The following is a 15,325-nucleotide window of genomic DNA, read 5'->3' on the forward strand; positions in this document are numbered from 1 at the left end:
ATCCAAATGTCCCTTAAATGTTGCAATTGTACCAGCCTCCTCCACTACTTCTGGCAGCTCAGTCCATACACGTACCAGCCTCTGCGTGAAAAAGAGGCCCCTTAGGTCCCTTTTATATCTTCCCCCTCTCACCCTAAACCTATGCCCTATAGTTCTGGACTCCTCCATCCCAGGAAAAAGACTTTGCCTATTTACCCTCATGATTTTATAAATCTCTATGTCACCCCTCAGCCTCTGACGCTCCCAGGGAAAACAGCTCCAGCCTGTTTAGCCTCTCCCTATAGCTGAAATCCTCCAACCTTGGCAACATCCTTGTAAATCTTTTCTGAACCCTTTCAAGTGTCACAACATCCTTTCAATAAGAGGGAAACGAGAATTGCACAAATTATTCCAACAGTGGCCTTACCAATGTCCTGTACAGCCGTAACATGACCTCCCAACTCTTGTACACAGTACTCTGACCAATAAAGGAAAGCATATCAAACACATTCTTCACTATCCTATGTAACTGTGACCCCACTTTCAAGGAGCTATGAACCTGCACTCCAAAGTCTCTTTGTTCAGCAACACTCCCTAGGACCTTACCATTAAGTGTATAAGTCCTGCTAAGATTTGTTTTCCTAAAATGTAGCCCCTCACATTTATCTGAATTAAACTCCATCTGCCATTCTTCAACCCATTGGCTCATCTGATCAAGATCCTGTTGTAATCTGAGGTAACCGTCTTCGCTGTCCACTACACCTCCAATTTTGGTGTCATCTGCAAACATACTAACTATACCTCTTATGCTCACATCCAAATCATTTATGTAATTCTTTGAAGTTTGCATCACATAGGCAGGGTGGTTAAAAAGGCATTTGGCACGCTTACTTTCAATGCTTACTCCTTTTGAGTATAAGAGTTGGGAAATCACGTTAAGGCTGTATAGAACATTGGTGAGGTATCTTCTGAATTACTGTGTCTAGTTCTGGTCACCCAGCTTTTGGAAGGATATTGATAAGCTGGAGAGGGCTCAAGAGACTTACCAGGATGTTGCCGGGTATGGGAAGCTTGAGTTGTACAAAAAAGCTGGATAAGGTGTGTCATTTTTCTTTTTATTGAATTGCCCCCCCCCCCCCCCCCCCCCCCCCCCCCCCCCCCCCGGGTGTAAGCTGTTGAGAGGCAACCTGATAAGTTTATAAAATAATGAGAAATAGAGTTCATGGTAGTTGTCTTTTCTTTAGGCTGGGGGATTTCAAGACTAGGATGCACTTTTTTTAAGGTGAGTTGAGAGATTTAAAGTCATGAGGGGCAAATGTTTTTCAAATGGTGGCTTGTGTGTGAAATCAACTTTCTGAGAAAGTGGTGGATGTGGGTACACTTACATTAAAAGACCTTTGGATAGATTCATGAATAGGAAAGGTTTGGAGGGGTATGGGCCAGGAGCAGGCAGGTGAGACTAGTTTAGGATTATGGTTTTGGCCTGAACTGGTTGGATTGAAGGGTCTGTTTGCATGCTGTATGAGTCTATGACTCTATTAGTTGATCTGTGAATTTTCGTTGGCTTTTGAGAATAGATCTTTGGACCTCTGAATTCTCCATTCAGTCCAATATGTCATTACTTCACTGGAAGCATATGGGGGAGACGCTGAATTAAACACATTGCAAATCAATCCAAATATGGAGTTGACTGATCTGAGGAAAACAAACTGGGACTCAGCATTCAGGAAAATGCAAGAGTTGTATCAGAGAGTGGTGAAAAGGCAATTCACCTGAATCTTGGTGCGAAGTGAGTGTTTGTTTAGAACATAGAACAGTACAGCACAGAACAGGCCCTTCAGCCCACGATGTTGTGCCGACCACTGATCCTCATGTATGCACCCTCAAATTTCTGTGACCATATGCATGTCCAGGAGTCTCTTAAATGTCCCCAATGACCCTGCCTCCACAACTGCTGCTGGCAACGCATTCCATGCTCTCTCAGCTCTCTGTGTAAAGAACCTGCCTCTGACATCCCCTCTATACTTTCCTCCAACCAGCTTAAAACTATTGTCACATGTACTCAACTACATTGTACACTTTTCACTGTTCTCTTGTACCAATGTCGCCATTCCCTGCACAATCTTAGGTACAAAGGTACTGAGGCGCAAAATCTTGGGGACAAAAATAGAAAAGTCAGGAAATAAGTTTAAAAGTTCAACACCACAGTTCTTACTATAGAATAGAAAAAAAGTTTCAAAAGTTAGATCAGATTTCTTTAAGGAAGCATATTTTAATCACTTCAGACTTTCATTTTTCTTAAAACAAACAACAGCTGAATTTAAAAAATGAAGTGCTGGAGCTCAAAACTAGGGAGGAAAATTGCTATAGCAGGTATGGTATATAAAACATGCCTTTGTATTCCAAGATGTAGTGCTTATTCATTTTAAGGATTTCTAATAACTCTGACCATTTTCCAATATTGTACGTGTAACTCAAATAATTCAGTCTTGTTGTGAAAGTATCTAGCTACTTATTTAGATCTGAACATGCTGTCTTTTTATTTTTATCTGGTTATGTTTTTAAATAGTACCATACTCTCTTTGAAATAAATCAATTGTAATTTTCATTTAAATTACAGCTTTTAACGAGGACTTCAATGAATCTGGCATGTGAGTGTTAAGTCCTTTAAAAGTTCTTTCTCTCAATTCTTTTAAGTAGTATTGTTTTGTACAGTGCTCTGTTGAAACCTATTGAAATAAGAGTAAAATTGCTAAATGTAAATTCCATTGCTATTAAATGTATTGACTGATTTCTGAAGCATTTCATTTGGGGGCAAAATGCATGGGTTTCAACTAGGTAAGTACATGTGCAAATGTTCTTTTAATCTAGATATCGATTTTAGTTATCCAAAGAGAGCACTGACCCACTCATGTAGTGAATGGTAGATGGTTACCTTATTGGTGGGAACAAGTGAGAAGCATTTAATTTGCACCACAGACGTTGTACACGCTATTGGTGCAATAGAATTTTTCTGGTGCATTGGTCAATAAACTTGACAGCACTAATTTTATCACGGTATTAAGTATATTTGTGCAAGGCAATCATTTTTGTTGAAATGTTCACATATTCTGTGCAGAATAACTGCATCCAGATAATTTGGACCTTTTCACTGTGTTGCTTTGGTGATTACCTGCTTTTCAAAATTATGTCGATTTTAGGCGTTTATATTTGCAAACTGTATTTTGTACTCCAATATGATTCAAACTTGGGAAATTAGATTTTCAAAAGCTATTATTTGTGAAATTTTGAGAATAAATGGTTTGGAGGGCCAGAAATGATTGAGTTTGAAAACACTATCTAGTAAAAATATAACAGCTTTATGCTTTCGGGGATGCAAAATTTTAAGTGTAATGCTAGGTTTCCCTGATTTGGGCCTGAGATTTGAACTCTAGTGATGCTTCATTTAATCAATTTTGGCGGCAATGTGGAAAAAGTATATGGGGAAGGAATTTCAAAAGTGAGAGATTTATTGTTAGTCTCGATGTATCTGAGCCATAGAGGAGGCAGTTGCCTTGCGCTACCAATCCTATTGGCTTCGGTGGAAGTAAACATGTCTTGATTGTTAATAAGGACTGGATTGAACTTCGTTGTAATGCAACAAATGGTGGAGCAGCTTAGTTATACTCACTGTTTAGACTTGTGTATGAAAGAGTGCCTTGTGTAACATACTAAAAAGTGAATGAAAAATTTGGGAAGAGTAAACTTCTAGAGAAGTGGGAAATTAACAAAGAAAATTATTTGCATCAAGTACACCTGTTTTCAAATGTCTCACCCATTCAGTCTGCTAGACACTTTTGTAGTTGATACAAGGATGACTTGACAGACTTTACTTAAAGTCTGAGGATCTTTTTTCTTTCCAGATTGCTCAGGAGTTCAAAAAGTGTGCCAAATCTGAGCGATTCATCAAAATTGTTCATTCCACCGAAGTCTCCCTTGCCTACAACACCTGGTCAGAGACCAACATCAACACGCACACCAAAGTCACTTGCTGCTTCTCAAAGCTCATCTCTGAAGAAGTGTAAGTGTTGCAAATGCATATAAAAGCAAGTTAATTTGTTTATTTAATTCTTTGAACTACTTTTAAAAACAATTATTTTTCTTAAGAGGGTGGAAATTCATTTTAAGCAGTAGCACAAAACTGGTGCTATTCAATCAGCCCCTCTTGCATATGCAAATCTTGATATTTAAATCTGTTGACTGCATTTGATTATTGTACTGTTTCCTTTGTTAACTGGGCATGTGTTACCACTATTGTCCTTTGAATCTTTGCTTTTGCTTGTGTAAATCAAGAAGCTCATTTTCTTAAGATTTCTAAAAATGTTTACAATTGCTTATTTTTTAACCAACCAATCAATGCCCAGTTATTGTACTGGATGAAGAATTTGACAATTTGAGTTCAATCCTATTGAATTTATGAAACTAAATTCCATAAGTTTTTCTTGTTATTTACAAGTGAGTATTAGAAAAGATTTACATGCTAAAGTGTTAGATTGTTGTAAAGTAGTATTCTTCCAGGGTAGGCAATCTATCACTCTGTATTCAATCAGACATTCACACCACCTGTTGGGCCTTCAGTTTGCTACCTAAACTGGTATACCTAGCCACTTAATTTAAAAAAAAAATTTAAGTCAAAACAAGGTTATAGTTGGGCACTTAAAGTCAAGGTATCAGGAAGAGTTAGTTTGGTTATGTGAAAAAGAAATGGTGACTAACTGATTGATTTATTAAAGGGCTCTGAAGGGGTAGCACGCACCATGAATAAAGGGGAGCTTGTAGCTGTTCTGCACTCGGATTTCCAGGAGGCATTTGACAAATTTTCATGTAGTCAGCTCCCTACTGTACCCACTGTATACCCATGACTGTGTCACCAAATAACAGACTAATGCCATTTACAAGTTTGCTGATGACACCACCATAGTTGATTGAATCTCAGATGGTGATGAAACAGACTACAGATAAGAAGTGGAAGACCTGGAAAAATGATGCACTGAGAACAACCTAGCTCTCAATGCCAGCAAAGCCAAGGAACTCATTATTGACTTTCGGCGGGATGTTACTCATGCCTCCCTACACATCAGCATAGAGGTGGAACGACTGGAGAGTGTCAAGCTCCTGTGAGTGGTCATCCACAACAAGCTTTCTTGGACTCTTCATGTGGATGCACTGGTTACAAAGGCCCAGCGACATCTCTTCTTCCTCAGGCAGCTGAGAAAATTTGGCATGAAGGCGAATACCCTTGCCAACGTTTATAGGTGTGCCATCGAGAGCATTCTGTCTGGATGTATCACTACCTGGTCTGGCAAGTGTACCATTCAAGATCGTAGACAGTTACGGGGAGTGGTGAACTCAGCCCAGACAATCAAAAAGGCCAACCTCCCATCTATAGAATCCGTCTATCAGACCCGCTGTCAAGGAAAGGCTGCAAGCATTCTCAAATATCCATCCCATCCTGGTAATGGTTTTTCTACAACCTTCACCATAGGGGAGAAGGTACAGAAGCCTGAACACATGCACCAGCCGGTTTCGAAACCGTTTCTACCCTACTATTGTTAGAATATTGAATGGACTCACAAACTCCCTGTAACTACATTCGTCTGTACCTATTGTTTACGTATCTATGCTACTTAACTCTGTGATCTGCCTGTATTGCTCACAAGACAAAGCTTTTCACTGTGCCTCGGTACATGTGTCAATAAATTCAATTCAATTCATGTAATACATTATTACTCAAACTTTGCAACTTGTAGTGCAGGGGTTAACATAAATCACATGGTTGTGATTGGCTGTCTGCAAACAAAGAAGAAAATGCATGAATGGATCTTCTACTGACAGACAGGACTCCATTCATCAAATCCTGTCAGTGCTGGGACCTCAACATCTTACAATTTATATCAAGGGTTTGGATGTGGAAGCAAAGGCATGGGAGCTAACATTTCAGACAACACAAACAGATAAAGTATGTTGTGCAGAGAACACCAGGATGTTGCAAATGTATTTTGAAAGGGTAGGTGGGCAAACATGAAGTTTTTCACTTTGGTTTGATGAATAAATGTGGGTGGCACGGTGGCACAGTGGTTAGCACTGCTGCCTCACAGCGCCTGAGACCCGGGTTCAATTCCCGCCTCAGGCGACTGACTGTGTGGAGTTTGCACATTCTCCCCGTGTCTGCGTGGGTTTCCTCCGGGTGCTCCGGTTTCCGGTGTGTTAGTATACTAATTACAAGAAAAAATATGCAGATATAGCAAGTAATTAAGATGGCTAATGGAATGCTATCATTTATTACAAGAGGAAATGAACATTTAAAAATAAGAATATTTTGCTTCAGTTATACAGGGCATTGGTGACACCACATTGTGAATATTGTGTGCAGTTTTAGTTGCCCTATTTAGGGAAGCATGTTTCATAGACTCATACCAGAGGACTGGAGGTTGGCTAATGTGGTGCCACTGTTTAAGAAGGGTGGTAAGGACAAGCCAGGGAACTATAGACCGGTGAGCCTGACCTCTGTGGTGGGCAAGTTGTTGGAGGGAATCCTGAGGGACATGATGTACATGTATTTGGAAAGGCAAGGACTGATCAGGAATAGTCAGCATGGCTTTGTGCGTGGGAAATCATGTCTCACAAACTTGATTGAGTTTTTTTTTGAGCAAGTAACAAAGAGGATTGATGAGGACAGAGTGGTAGATGTGATTTATATGGACTTCAGTAAGGCGTTCAACAAGGTAACCAATGGGAGATTGAATAGCAAGGTTAGATCTCACGGAATACAGGGAGAACTAGACCATTGGATACAGAACTAGCTCAGGTAGAAGATAGAGGGTGGAGGATTATTTTTCCACCTGGAGACCTGTGACCATTGGAGTGCCACAAGGATCGGTGCTGGGTCCTCTTATGCTCGCATCCAAAATGATTTGGATGCGAGCATAAGAGGTACAGTTAGTAAGTTTGCAGATAGCACCAAAATTGGAGGTGTAGTGGACAGCAAAGAGGGTTACCTCCGATTACAACAGGATCTGGACCAAATGGGCCAATGGGCTGAGAATTGGCAGATGGAGTTTAATTCTGACAAATGCGAGGTGCTGCATTTTGGAAAGCAAATCTTAGCAGAATGTATACACTTAATGGTAAGGTCCTAGGGAGTGTTGCTGAACAAAGGGACCTGGGAGTGCAGGTTCATAGCTCCTTGAAAGTGGAGTCGCAGGTCGATAGGATAGTGAAGAAGGTGTTTGGAATGCTTTCCTTTATTGGTCAGAGTATTGAGTACAGGAGTTGGGAAGTCATGTTGAGGCTGTACAGGACATTGGTTAGGCCTCTGTTGGAATATTGCGTACAATTATGGTCTCCTTCTTATCGGAAAGATGTGAAACTTGAAAGGGTTCAGCAAAGATTTTCAAGGATGTTGCCAGAGTTGGAGGATTTGAGCTATAGGGAGAGGCTGAACAGGCTGGGGCTGTTTTCCCTGGAGTGTCGGAGGCTGAGGGGTGACCGTATAGAAGTTTACAAAATTATGAGGGGCATGGATAGGGTTCTTTTCCCTGGGTTTGGGGAGTCCAGAACCTAGAGGGCCTAGGATGAGAGGTGAAAGATATAAGAGACCTCTAAGGGGCAACTTTTTCATGCAGAGGATGGTACGTGTATGGAATGAGCTGCCAGAGGATATGGTGGAGGCTGGTACAATTGCAACATTTAAGAGGCACTTGGATGGGTATATGAATAGGAAGAGTTTGGAGGGATATGGGCCGGGTGCTGGCAGGTGGGACTAGATTGGGTTGGGATATCTGGTCGGCATGGACAGCTTGGACCGAAGGGTCTGTTTCCATGCTGTACATCTGAGATTTATTCGATTGATACGTGGAAATAAGGGCATGTTTTCTGAGGATAGGTCTGACAGGCAAAGCATGTATCTACAGGAATTTAGAAAAGTAAGGCATGACTTGATTTGAATTATGTAAGATTCAGAATGATCTGAACAAGGTAGATATGACATGGGTGTTTCCACTTGAGTCCAGAACTAGGGGGGAATGTTTTGGAAATTAAAGGTTATCTTTTTAAGACCGATGAGGAGAAATAATTTCTCCCCTGGTGGGTTGCATGACTTTGGATCCTCAGAAGGATGTGCGTTAGTTGAATATTTTTGAGGCAGTAGATATTCTGTTAGATAAAAGAATCAAAAGTTATTGGTGTGGATGGGAATGTGGTATTCAAAACACAAACTGATCTGTCCTGATCTTGTTCATGGTGAAGAAGGCTTGAGGGGCCGGTTAGCCTACTTCAATTCCTAATTTTTTTTTAACAAAGTCCTCCACCTCTATCTTCAGAAGGCAGTGGGGATGGTCCAAAGTTGTCTTGACAATGTTGACCACACTTTAAGAACAGTACCAGAAGGAATTGTGGGAGTGGTATTAATTTTGAAGCTTGGACTATTACGCAAGCCAGATTAGTTGAAGGAAAGATGTCATAACTTCATGTGCAATAAGGTAATCTCTCTCAAGTTTTTCTTCATTTTATATTAGTTCCAAATCTCTGAAGCAGAAATTTGGGTCTCTGGGTCGATTTTACTGAAGGTAAACTGCAAACCTTGGTGCAGTTGGAACCAGTTGTTTTCCCTTTATGACAGCAGGAAGAATGCAGTATGCTAATGTGTTTTCAATTTAATTTGCAGCATATAGAGAAGAAAGCAAAGGATCAGACATGTAAGTATTCAACGTGGTGTTCAATATTCTATTAGCACCACTTGATTGTTACTAAATTGAATGTTGAGCCAGTCGTGAAGAATACTTTTTTGCAAAATGCTTCATTAAAGTCAGCTGCATCAACTTTGAATTTAGGGAGTGTAATGGATTGCCTTCCTCAAGTTGACACATTGGCACGCACACACAAACTATTTTGAAATTAGCGAATTTTGAGAAAATTCGTACCTCAGGTTGAGGTTTTGGATGGAAGTTTGCTTGCTGAGCTGGAAGGTTTGTTTTCAGATATTTCGTCACCATACGAGGTAACATCAGTGAGCCTCTGAAGGTTTCGATATGATGTCACCTCTTATGATGATGAAATGTCTGAAAGTGAACCTTCCAGCTCAGCGAGCAAACTTATATCCAGTATTTGAACTGAAGTTTTTTGCATTTATGTGCCAATATAAGAGTTGCATTTCTAAGAATGTTTGGAGAAGGGGAATGTAAATCGATACAACTACAAAAATGTAAACCCCCCCACTGAAATGACGGGTATTTCATCAGTTGATCTTTAAGCATTACAAGAACAGCAATCTATATCAAAATGTGTTCCATTATTTCATGTGTAATAAGAGAGACCAGAAATTTTGTGGCTTCTAATTTTGTCATATTTTCTGATTAATTTTAAACTAATAGACTCAACATTGCAAACTTTTTAAATTTGCACTTGGCTTTGTGTTCTGCTGTACGTGCATTTCTCTGAACCTACAGCTAAGATGACAGGCTTACTGGCATATTTTATGAGGCCTGTGTGAGCAAGAAAAACATTTTCATAAATCAGTCTTTCAAATGATGCTAAAGTTTGCCCTTTATCAGACAATGCAGTGATTGTTACTGGGGACAGGGCAGAACTTTCCATTTGTTTTAATAACACTAAAACTCAGTCAACCTCAGCAGTTTGTGATAATAATTGGATATTTTGGTGCAGCTTCATTCCCCTTCACTACTATCACTGGCACTTGTATGTAAGTCACATCTTTTTCTGACCATTATAAACTTTGTAGTTGCATTCCCTCACTTTCTTCTTTAACAGTGTTGCAACTTCTGCCCATCTAACAATAGAAAGGTGAACAGTTTTTTTTGGCTCAAGATTTTCTGTTCCTGCAAACTGTGACTGGCCCAATTGATTTTTTGGTAATGTTTCTTTCAGATGAAACAATATAATACAAAATTAGGTGGGGAAGTAAGTTTTGATAAGACTGCAAAGGGACTGAAAGAAGCAGGTTCAAATCCCATCAGGGCAGGTGGAGGTCACCCCAAAGCACTGTATGCAGTTTATTTTTTTGCCTTGCTTAAGGAAAGATGCACCCAGTTTTGAAGGAATGCAATAAAAGATTACACTGAATTTTAGTAATTTGTGTCAAAGTGTGGTGCTGGAAAAACAGGTCAGGCAGCATCTAAAGAGAGGAAAGTTTGTTTCGGGCATAAGCCCTTCATCAGGAATGTGTAGTGGATTGTGTTTTGGAGGAGGTATGGAGTAAGCTAGGTTAATATTGCCTGGGGTTAAATGACTGAACTCTGATTGCAGATTCCTGATGAGGGGCTTTTGCCCGAAATGCCGAATTTTTTTTTTCCCTGCTCCTCGGATCCTGCCTGACCTCCTGTGCTTTTCCAGGACCACTCTAATCTGAACTCTGATCTAATTGAGACATGAAATTCTTAAGGAGTTGACAAATTTGATGCTAAGAAAGTGTTACCCCCTGCCTGGGGAATTTAGACTACAGGGTTTAAGGCTGAGATGAGGTGAAATCATCTTTTGTTTTGGCCCCTTCTCATTCTTAATTTTAATTCCTCCATCAGTGGTGGCCCAGTCTTTGGATGTTTCCCTAAACAGTTTCTTTGTCTTGAAGGTGTTTTTCAGAAGCTTGATCGAAGAGTTACATTTTAATCATATGCCCAAATATAATCTTTTATGGCTCTGAAAAGTCTCTGGATGCTTTATTGCATTAAAAGTGCTGTTTAAATTGTTTATTTATGATCACCATAATTTCAGATAGAAATACTGCTTAATTACATTTCATGTATATAAAAGTGAAACCTTTCAAATAAGCATAAGTTCAGAATCCTCTTGAAATGTTGATGTTACAGCACTATATTTGTTTCAGTTGTTTGATTTGTTGTGGTGGTTCCATTGAATGCATCAAAATACTATGACCCAGTTGCACTTTTTTTTTGTTTTCTGTTGCTGTGTGTCCATCTGCACAATGACTACTTTTATTAATGACAAACCTGTAACACCTATTGCCCTCTTCACTAAGTGGTATGCTTCAAACTACTCCAAGCGTCACAAATTTGAAAAGACAGAATTGCAATTATATCGCTGGATATTTTATTGGAACAATGATTTTTTTGTTACATATCACTATATTTTCCTGAAATTGTAGTGACAGCATTGTATGTGTTTCTAGACATTTAAATGCAGTCTTGTGGAAAGACATTTTTTTTCATCAAGTTAGATGTTGATGGCTGTACATTATTGTTTTTCTAGGGGTTCCTCAATGGAGCAATGTACTGGGAGGCCTAAAGGTAAGACAAAGGTTTTTTTTCCCCAGAAGTGTATAAGCTCTTAGACCATCTATAAAAAGTTGTAAGCTATCCAATAATAACTTCAAACAGACCTTACTGTTGTCTGAATTCTGAAAATTGCAATCAGTGGAAACAGATTGGAGGATTATAAGACAATAAAAAACAGGATCATGAGGCCATTTGGCCCCTCAAATTGCCAACTGTTCAGTAAGATATTGATTGATCTGTTTGTGGCCTTAATTTTATTTTCCTGCCTGCTCCCTTATCAATCAAAATTTTTTATTTAACTTCACCATGAATATATTCAATGAACTAAACTCCACTGCTGTCTGGGGAGGAGTATTCCAAAGACTAACAACCCTCTCAGAAGAAATTCCTCCTCTCCATCTTAAATGGGTGATACCTTTTACCTGTTAGACTGTTTGACACTCACTTCTAGGTTCTTGAACAGGAATGACATGCTTTCAATATCTATTTTGAAGACGCCTTAGAAACTTGAGTTTCAATAAGACTGTCTCTGAATTATTTACTGTGAAGTATATCTCTCCCTTTTAAGTAAGAAGAAGAAAATTCTATGCAATTTTTCAAGATGAGTTTATAGAAAGCTTTCATTTGCAGACTAAATTCTGCAGCTATTGATGTGAAGTTGTGTTGACATGCAAATTGTTTGTTTGGTTCAAGTTTTTTGCCTCTCCAGAGAAAAAGGAAATAAAACTGCCTTAAGATTCAATCTCTCATCAGTTTCCACCATTTCAGCTATGCACTATTTTACTCTATCCATTTCTTATTGGACGGAGTTACTTTTTTGTTTCAAACAAATTTCCTAGCTAATTTTACTTTTCAAAATTCACTACAATGCAGTTGAACTTTTAGAAGTTTGCCTTGCTGTATCTTGTAGGGGCTCGGATAGTACCGTCTCGATTTCGAGAATCTGCAGCCGTGAAAAAGAAAGTGGTCACTAAGGTAAGAAGTGACATCTTCCTGATTGGATCTAACATTCTTTAAGAGAAGAGAAACCTGCATTACTAAACAGTTTAACTCATATTTGGTAGAAATCTAACTATTACGTTAGAGGAAGGGTAATAGGTTAGTCGTTAGCTTTTTTGGGCAAGGGGAATCTTAGCTGTATTGGTTTGTTTGCACAAGTCGCCTATTGGCTATCTATTCTAATATTATTTTGACTTGGAGGTACCAGTGTTGGGTTGGCTTGGACAAAGTTAAAAATCACACAACACTAGGCTATAGTCCAACAGGTTTATTTGGAAGCACTAGATTCATCTGGTGGTTGTTGAGGTTAAGATGATGCTCGCAGAATTTTATAGCCAAAGGAGTCCAGTGTCATGGAGATGTGGTACAGTAAGCAATCTTAGATTAAAACTTTCATCTTTTATAATGGGATATGTTGGTTTCTGTTCTTTTGATATGGAAATTCCAGAACTAATCTTAAATTATAGCTCAGGTTTTTGAACAATAGGTGTGAAGTCTGTGTCCCAATGCTGTATCAGACTGACAAACCCTCTGTATTGTTTGAGTTTTACATGGATTAATGCAGTTTTGAGCAAAGTAAAATATAATTCTGCACAAATAAATTCACCCCATAAGCTTGCATGTGCATGTAGGAGTGACAGACTGAGTGATTTATGTATCAAAGAACAGAAACCGGCATATCCCATTATAAAAGATGAAATCTTCTCACAAACTTTGAATAAAAGATGAAAGTTTTAATCTAAGACTGTGTTTTACTGTATCACATCTCCATGACACTGGGCTCCTTTTTGGCTATAAATTCAGTGAACATAATCTTAACCTCCACAACCACTTTGATGAAGGAGCAGTGCTCTGAAAGCAAGTGGTTTCAAATAAACCTGTTGGATTATAACCTTGTGTTGTGACTTTTAACTAATAACACTTTGTATGACTTGGTGGCCAGTTTTGCTTTATACTACTTATGTGAAGCCCTTCAGGACGTTCTGTTGCTCTAACCATATTATGTATGCTGTTGCTGTTTCTATGCCCCAGAAATAGTATATAAGTCTTCATAGATGTCAACAGTAGATTCCCAAAAGGGAATCTGATTGATTTGCTTTGATCAGCGACCTGAAGAAATTTAAGCAAAAGCACCTTTATTTTCCTTTGTATTTGCGCACCAAGTTCCCAAGTTGGAAGGTCTGCTTGAGAAGGATTTGTGTATTTTATCATAACCAATATACAGGTGCAGAATCAGTGTTTTCTTTTTCTTTCATATGTGCTTTTATTTGACCAGGAAATGTCTGTTTTGATTAGGCTGTGCTTGCTAACACTGTGCGCATTAAGCAGCAATACGATTGTGTAGTTGACAATGTGAAGGAGTGAATTATGAATACCAACTAATGACATTACCTTAAGCCAGTGTATTGTGATAGTGTTTTACAGTGGTCAGTGTTAAAACAGCTTTTAATTTTCAATAATCAACTTTTTTGCGCATGCAGTTGGCAATAATCTGTAGTTTATGGGTGTCAGCAAACAGATTCCTTTCTTTAGGTAATTCGATCCCAAGTTCATTGGTTAAAATCTATCAAGTTTCCTTATTTAGAAGTACAGAAGAATTGTTATGCCTATAGGCCAAATTATATTGTTACCTGATTGATACTGTCTGAAGTATAGCTCAAGCACCTTGAGGAAATCTTTTGGAATCCTGGTGTCACCATATCACTACTAAATAAACCCCCATGGTCTTGGAGTGAACTCAGAAGCAACACAGCCAGAGCCAGAGATATAGTCTGAATACATCATGATTTTAACCATTTTATAATTTCTAAGTTAAAAATCACACACCAGGTTATAGTCCAACAGATTTAATTGGAAGCACGAGCTTTTGGAGTGCTGCTCCTTCATCAGGTGGTTGTAAGTTCAGTCAGCATGACTGGACACATGGATTACTGTTAAGTACAATAGTTATATCTGTGTAAAAACCAAAAGCACAGCGGATTCTTCCTTTCTTTCTGGTGGTGGAATGTAAATAAAGATGTACACTTGTTCTTCACTGTGTCTGATACCTGCACACACATGACATGGGTGCTGGGGGAAAAAAGAAAAGAGAGAGGGGGAAAAAGAACAGGAGTGGGTGCTTCTGTACTGTAGTGGTTATCACAAAAGAAAAAAAAACAGATTCTGTAAATCAGAAACAAAAACAGAAGTTGCTGCAAAAGGTCAGCAGGTCTGGCAGCATCTGTGAAAAGAAGTCAATTGATGTCTCTAGTTCAGTGACCCTTCCCCCAATTCTGAAGGGTCACAACAGTGTGACCCTTATTGTCACAACAATAAGTGAAAATATGTGAGAGAATGGTGGCTACAGAAACAGAAGTTAAAATTTAATCTAACATTTACAGCTATCTTATTAATATGTATTGGCAAATGGGCTGAACAACTGTTTCACTTAAACGCTAAGCTAACCTAAACTTTTTTTTTAATAGGGTCCTGAGAAAAGTTCAGAATCTGTCTTAAAATGTAAGTGGCTGTAACCAATGGGTCAGTAATTTCAAACACTCAGCCAATGAAATGATCTTTGGTTTGATACTGTTTGGAACCAAATCTTCCTGGCTTGTTTGTTACGATTGTTAAGTTTCAAATTAAATTTAAAATCTTAGTCTGATTTTCAGTTTGGGATATGTTCATTCTTGAGAGCTTTTCCTTTTAAAACTATATATTTTGTTTTAAAAGATATCATGTAGGACATATCTTTAAATGTAGGTTAAATGTCAGAAATAATGTAACCTATACTGCACTGTGACAATAAACCTAGATAGGTTTAATTGTTCAATTTTAAAAAGGAGACACAAGGTGTTATTATTCTAGGTTAACATTAATGACAGCTGCTCCTAGGTCCACAATTGAGACACTAAGTATCCTAAAACCCACAAAAGTATTAATATCTGGTCATAAATATTTGAGAAAAGTATTAGTAGCAGGTTATAAATATTTTGTGCTGAAAGCTATAATTTCTTTCCCAAGGTGGAAATAGTGATAATTAGAGATCTGATAATATTTCTATTTGGATACAGGGTGGA

General features: G+C 38.6%; 1 protein-coding gene across 4 annotated transcripts in view; it reads left to right on the forward strand.

Annotated features, from left to right (window-relative positions):
• The window catches only part of haus8 (HAUS augmin like complex subunit 8), a 186,068-nt gene that overhangs the window by 141,337 nt on the left and 29,406 nt on the right, over window positions 1-15,325 (forward strand). For all 4 annotated transcript variants that reach the window (XM_087975994.1, XM_087975995.1, XM_043721366.2 and 1 more), the window contains 6 exons: window positions 2,600-2,630; window positions 3,882-4,039; window positions 8,684-8,714; window positions 11,242-11,279; window positions 12,178-12,242; window positions 14,732-14,765. In XM_087975994.1, the coding sequence (XP_087832120.1) occupies window positions 2,600-2,630; window positions 3,882-4,039; window positions 8,684-8,714; window positions 11,242-11,279; window positions 12,178-12,242; window positions 14,732-14,765 (357 nt within the window). The remainder of the gene's footprint in view (window positions 1-2,599; window positions 2,631-3,881; window positions 4,040-8,683; window positions 8,715-11,241; window positions 11,280-12,177; window positions 12,243-14,731; window positions 14,766-15,325) is intronic.

This window comes from Chiloscyllium plagiosum, unplaced genomic scaffold (assembly GCF_037043375.1).
Source record: "Chiloscyllium plagiosum isolate Xiang-an unplaced genomic scaffold, Cpla_swu_hap1 HiC_scaffold_28, whole genome shotgun sequence".
NCBI lineage: Eukaryota > Metazoa > Chordata > Chondrichthyes > Orectolobiformes > Hemiscylliidae > Chiloscyllium > Chiloscyllium plagiosum.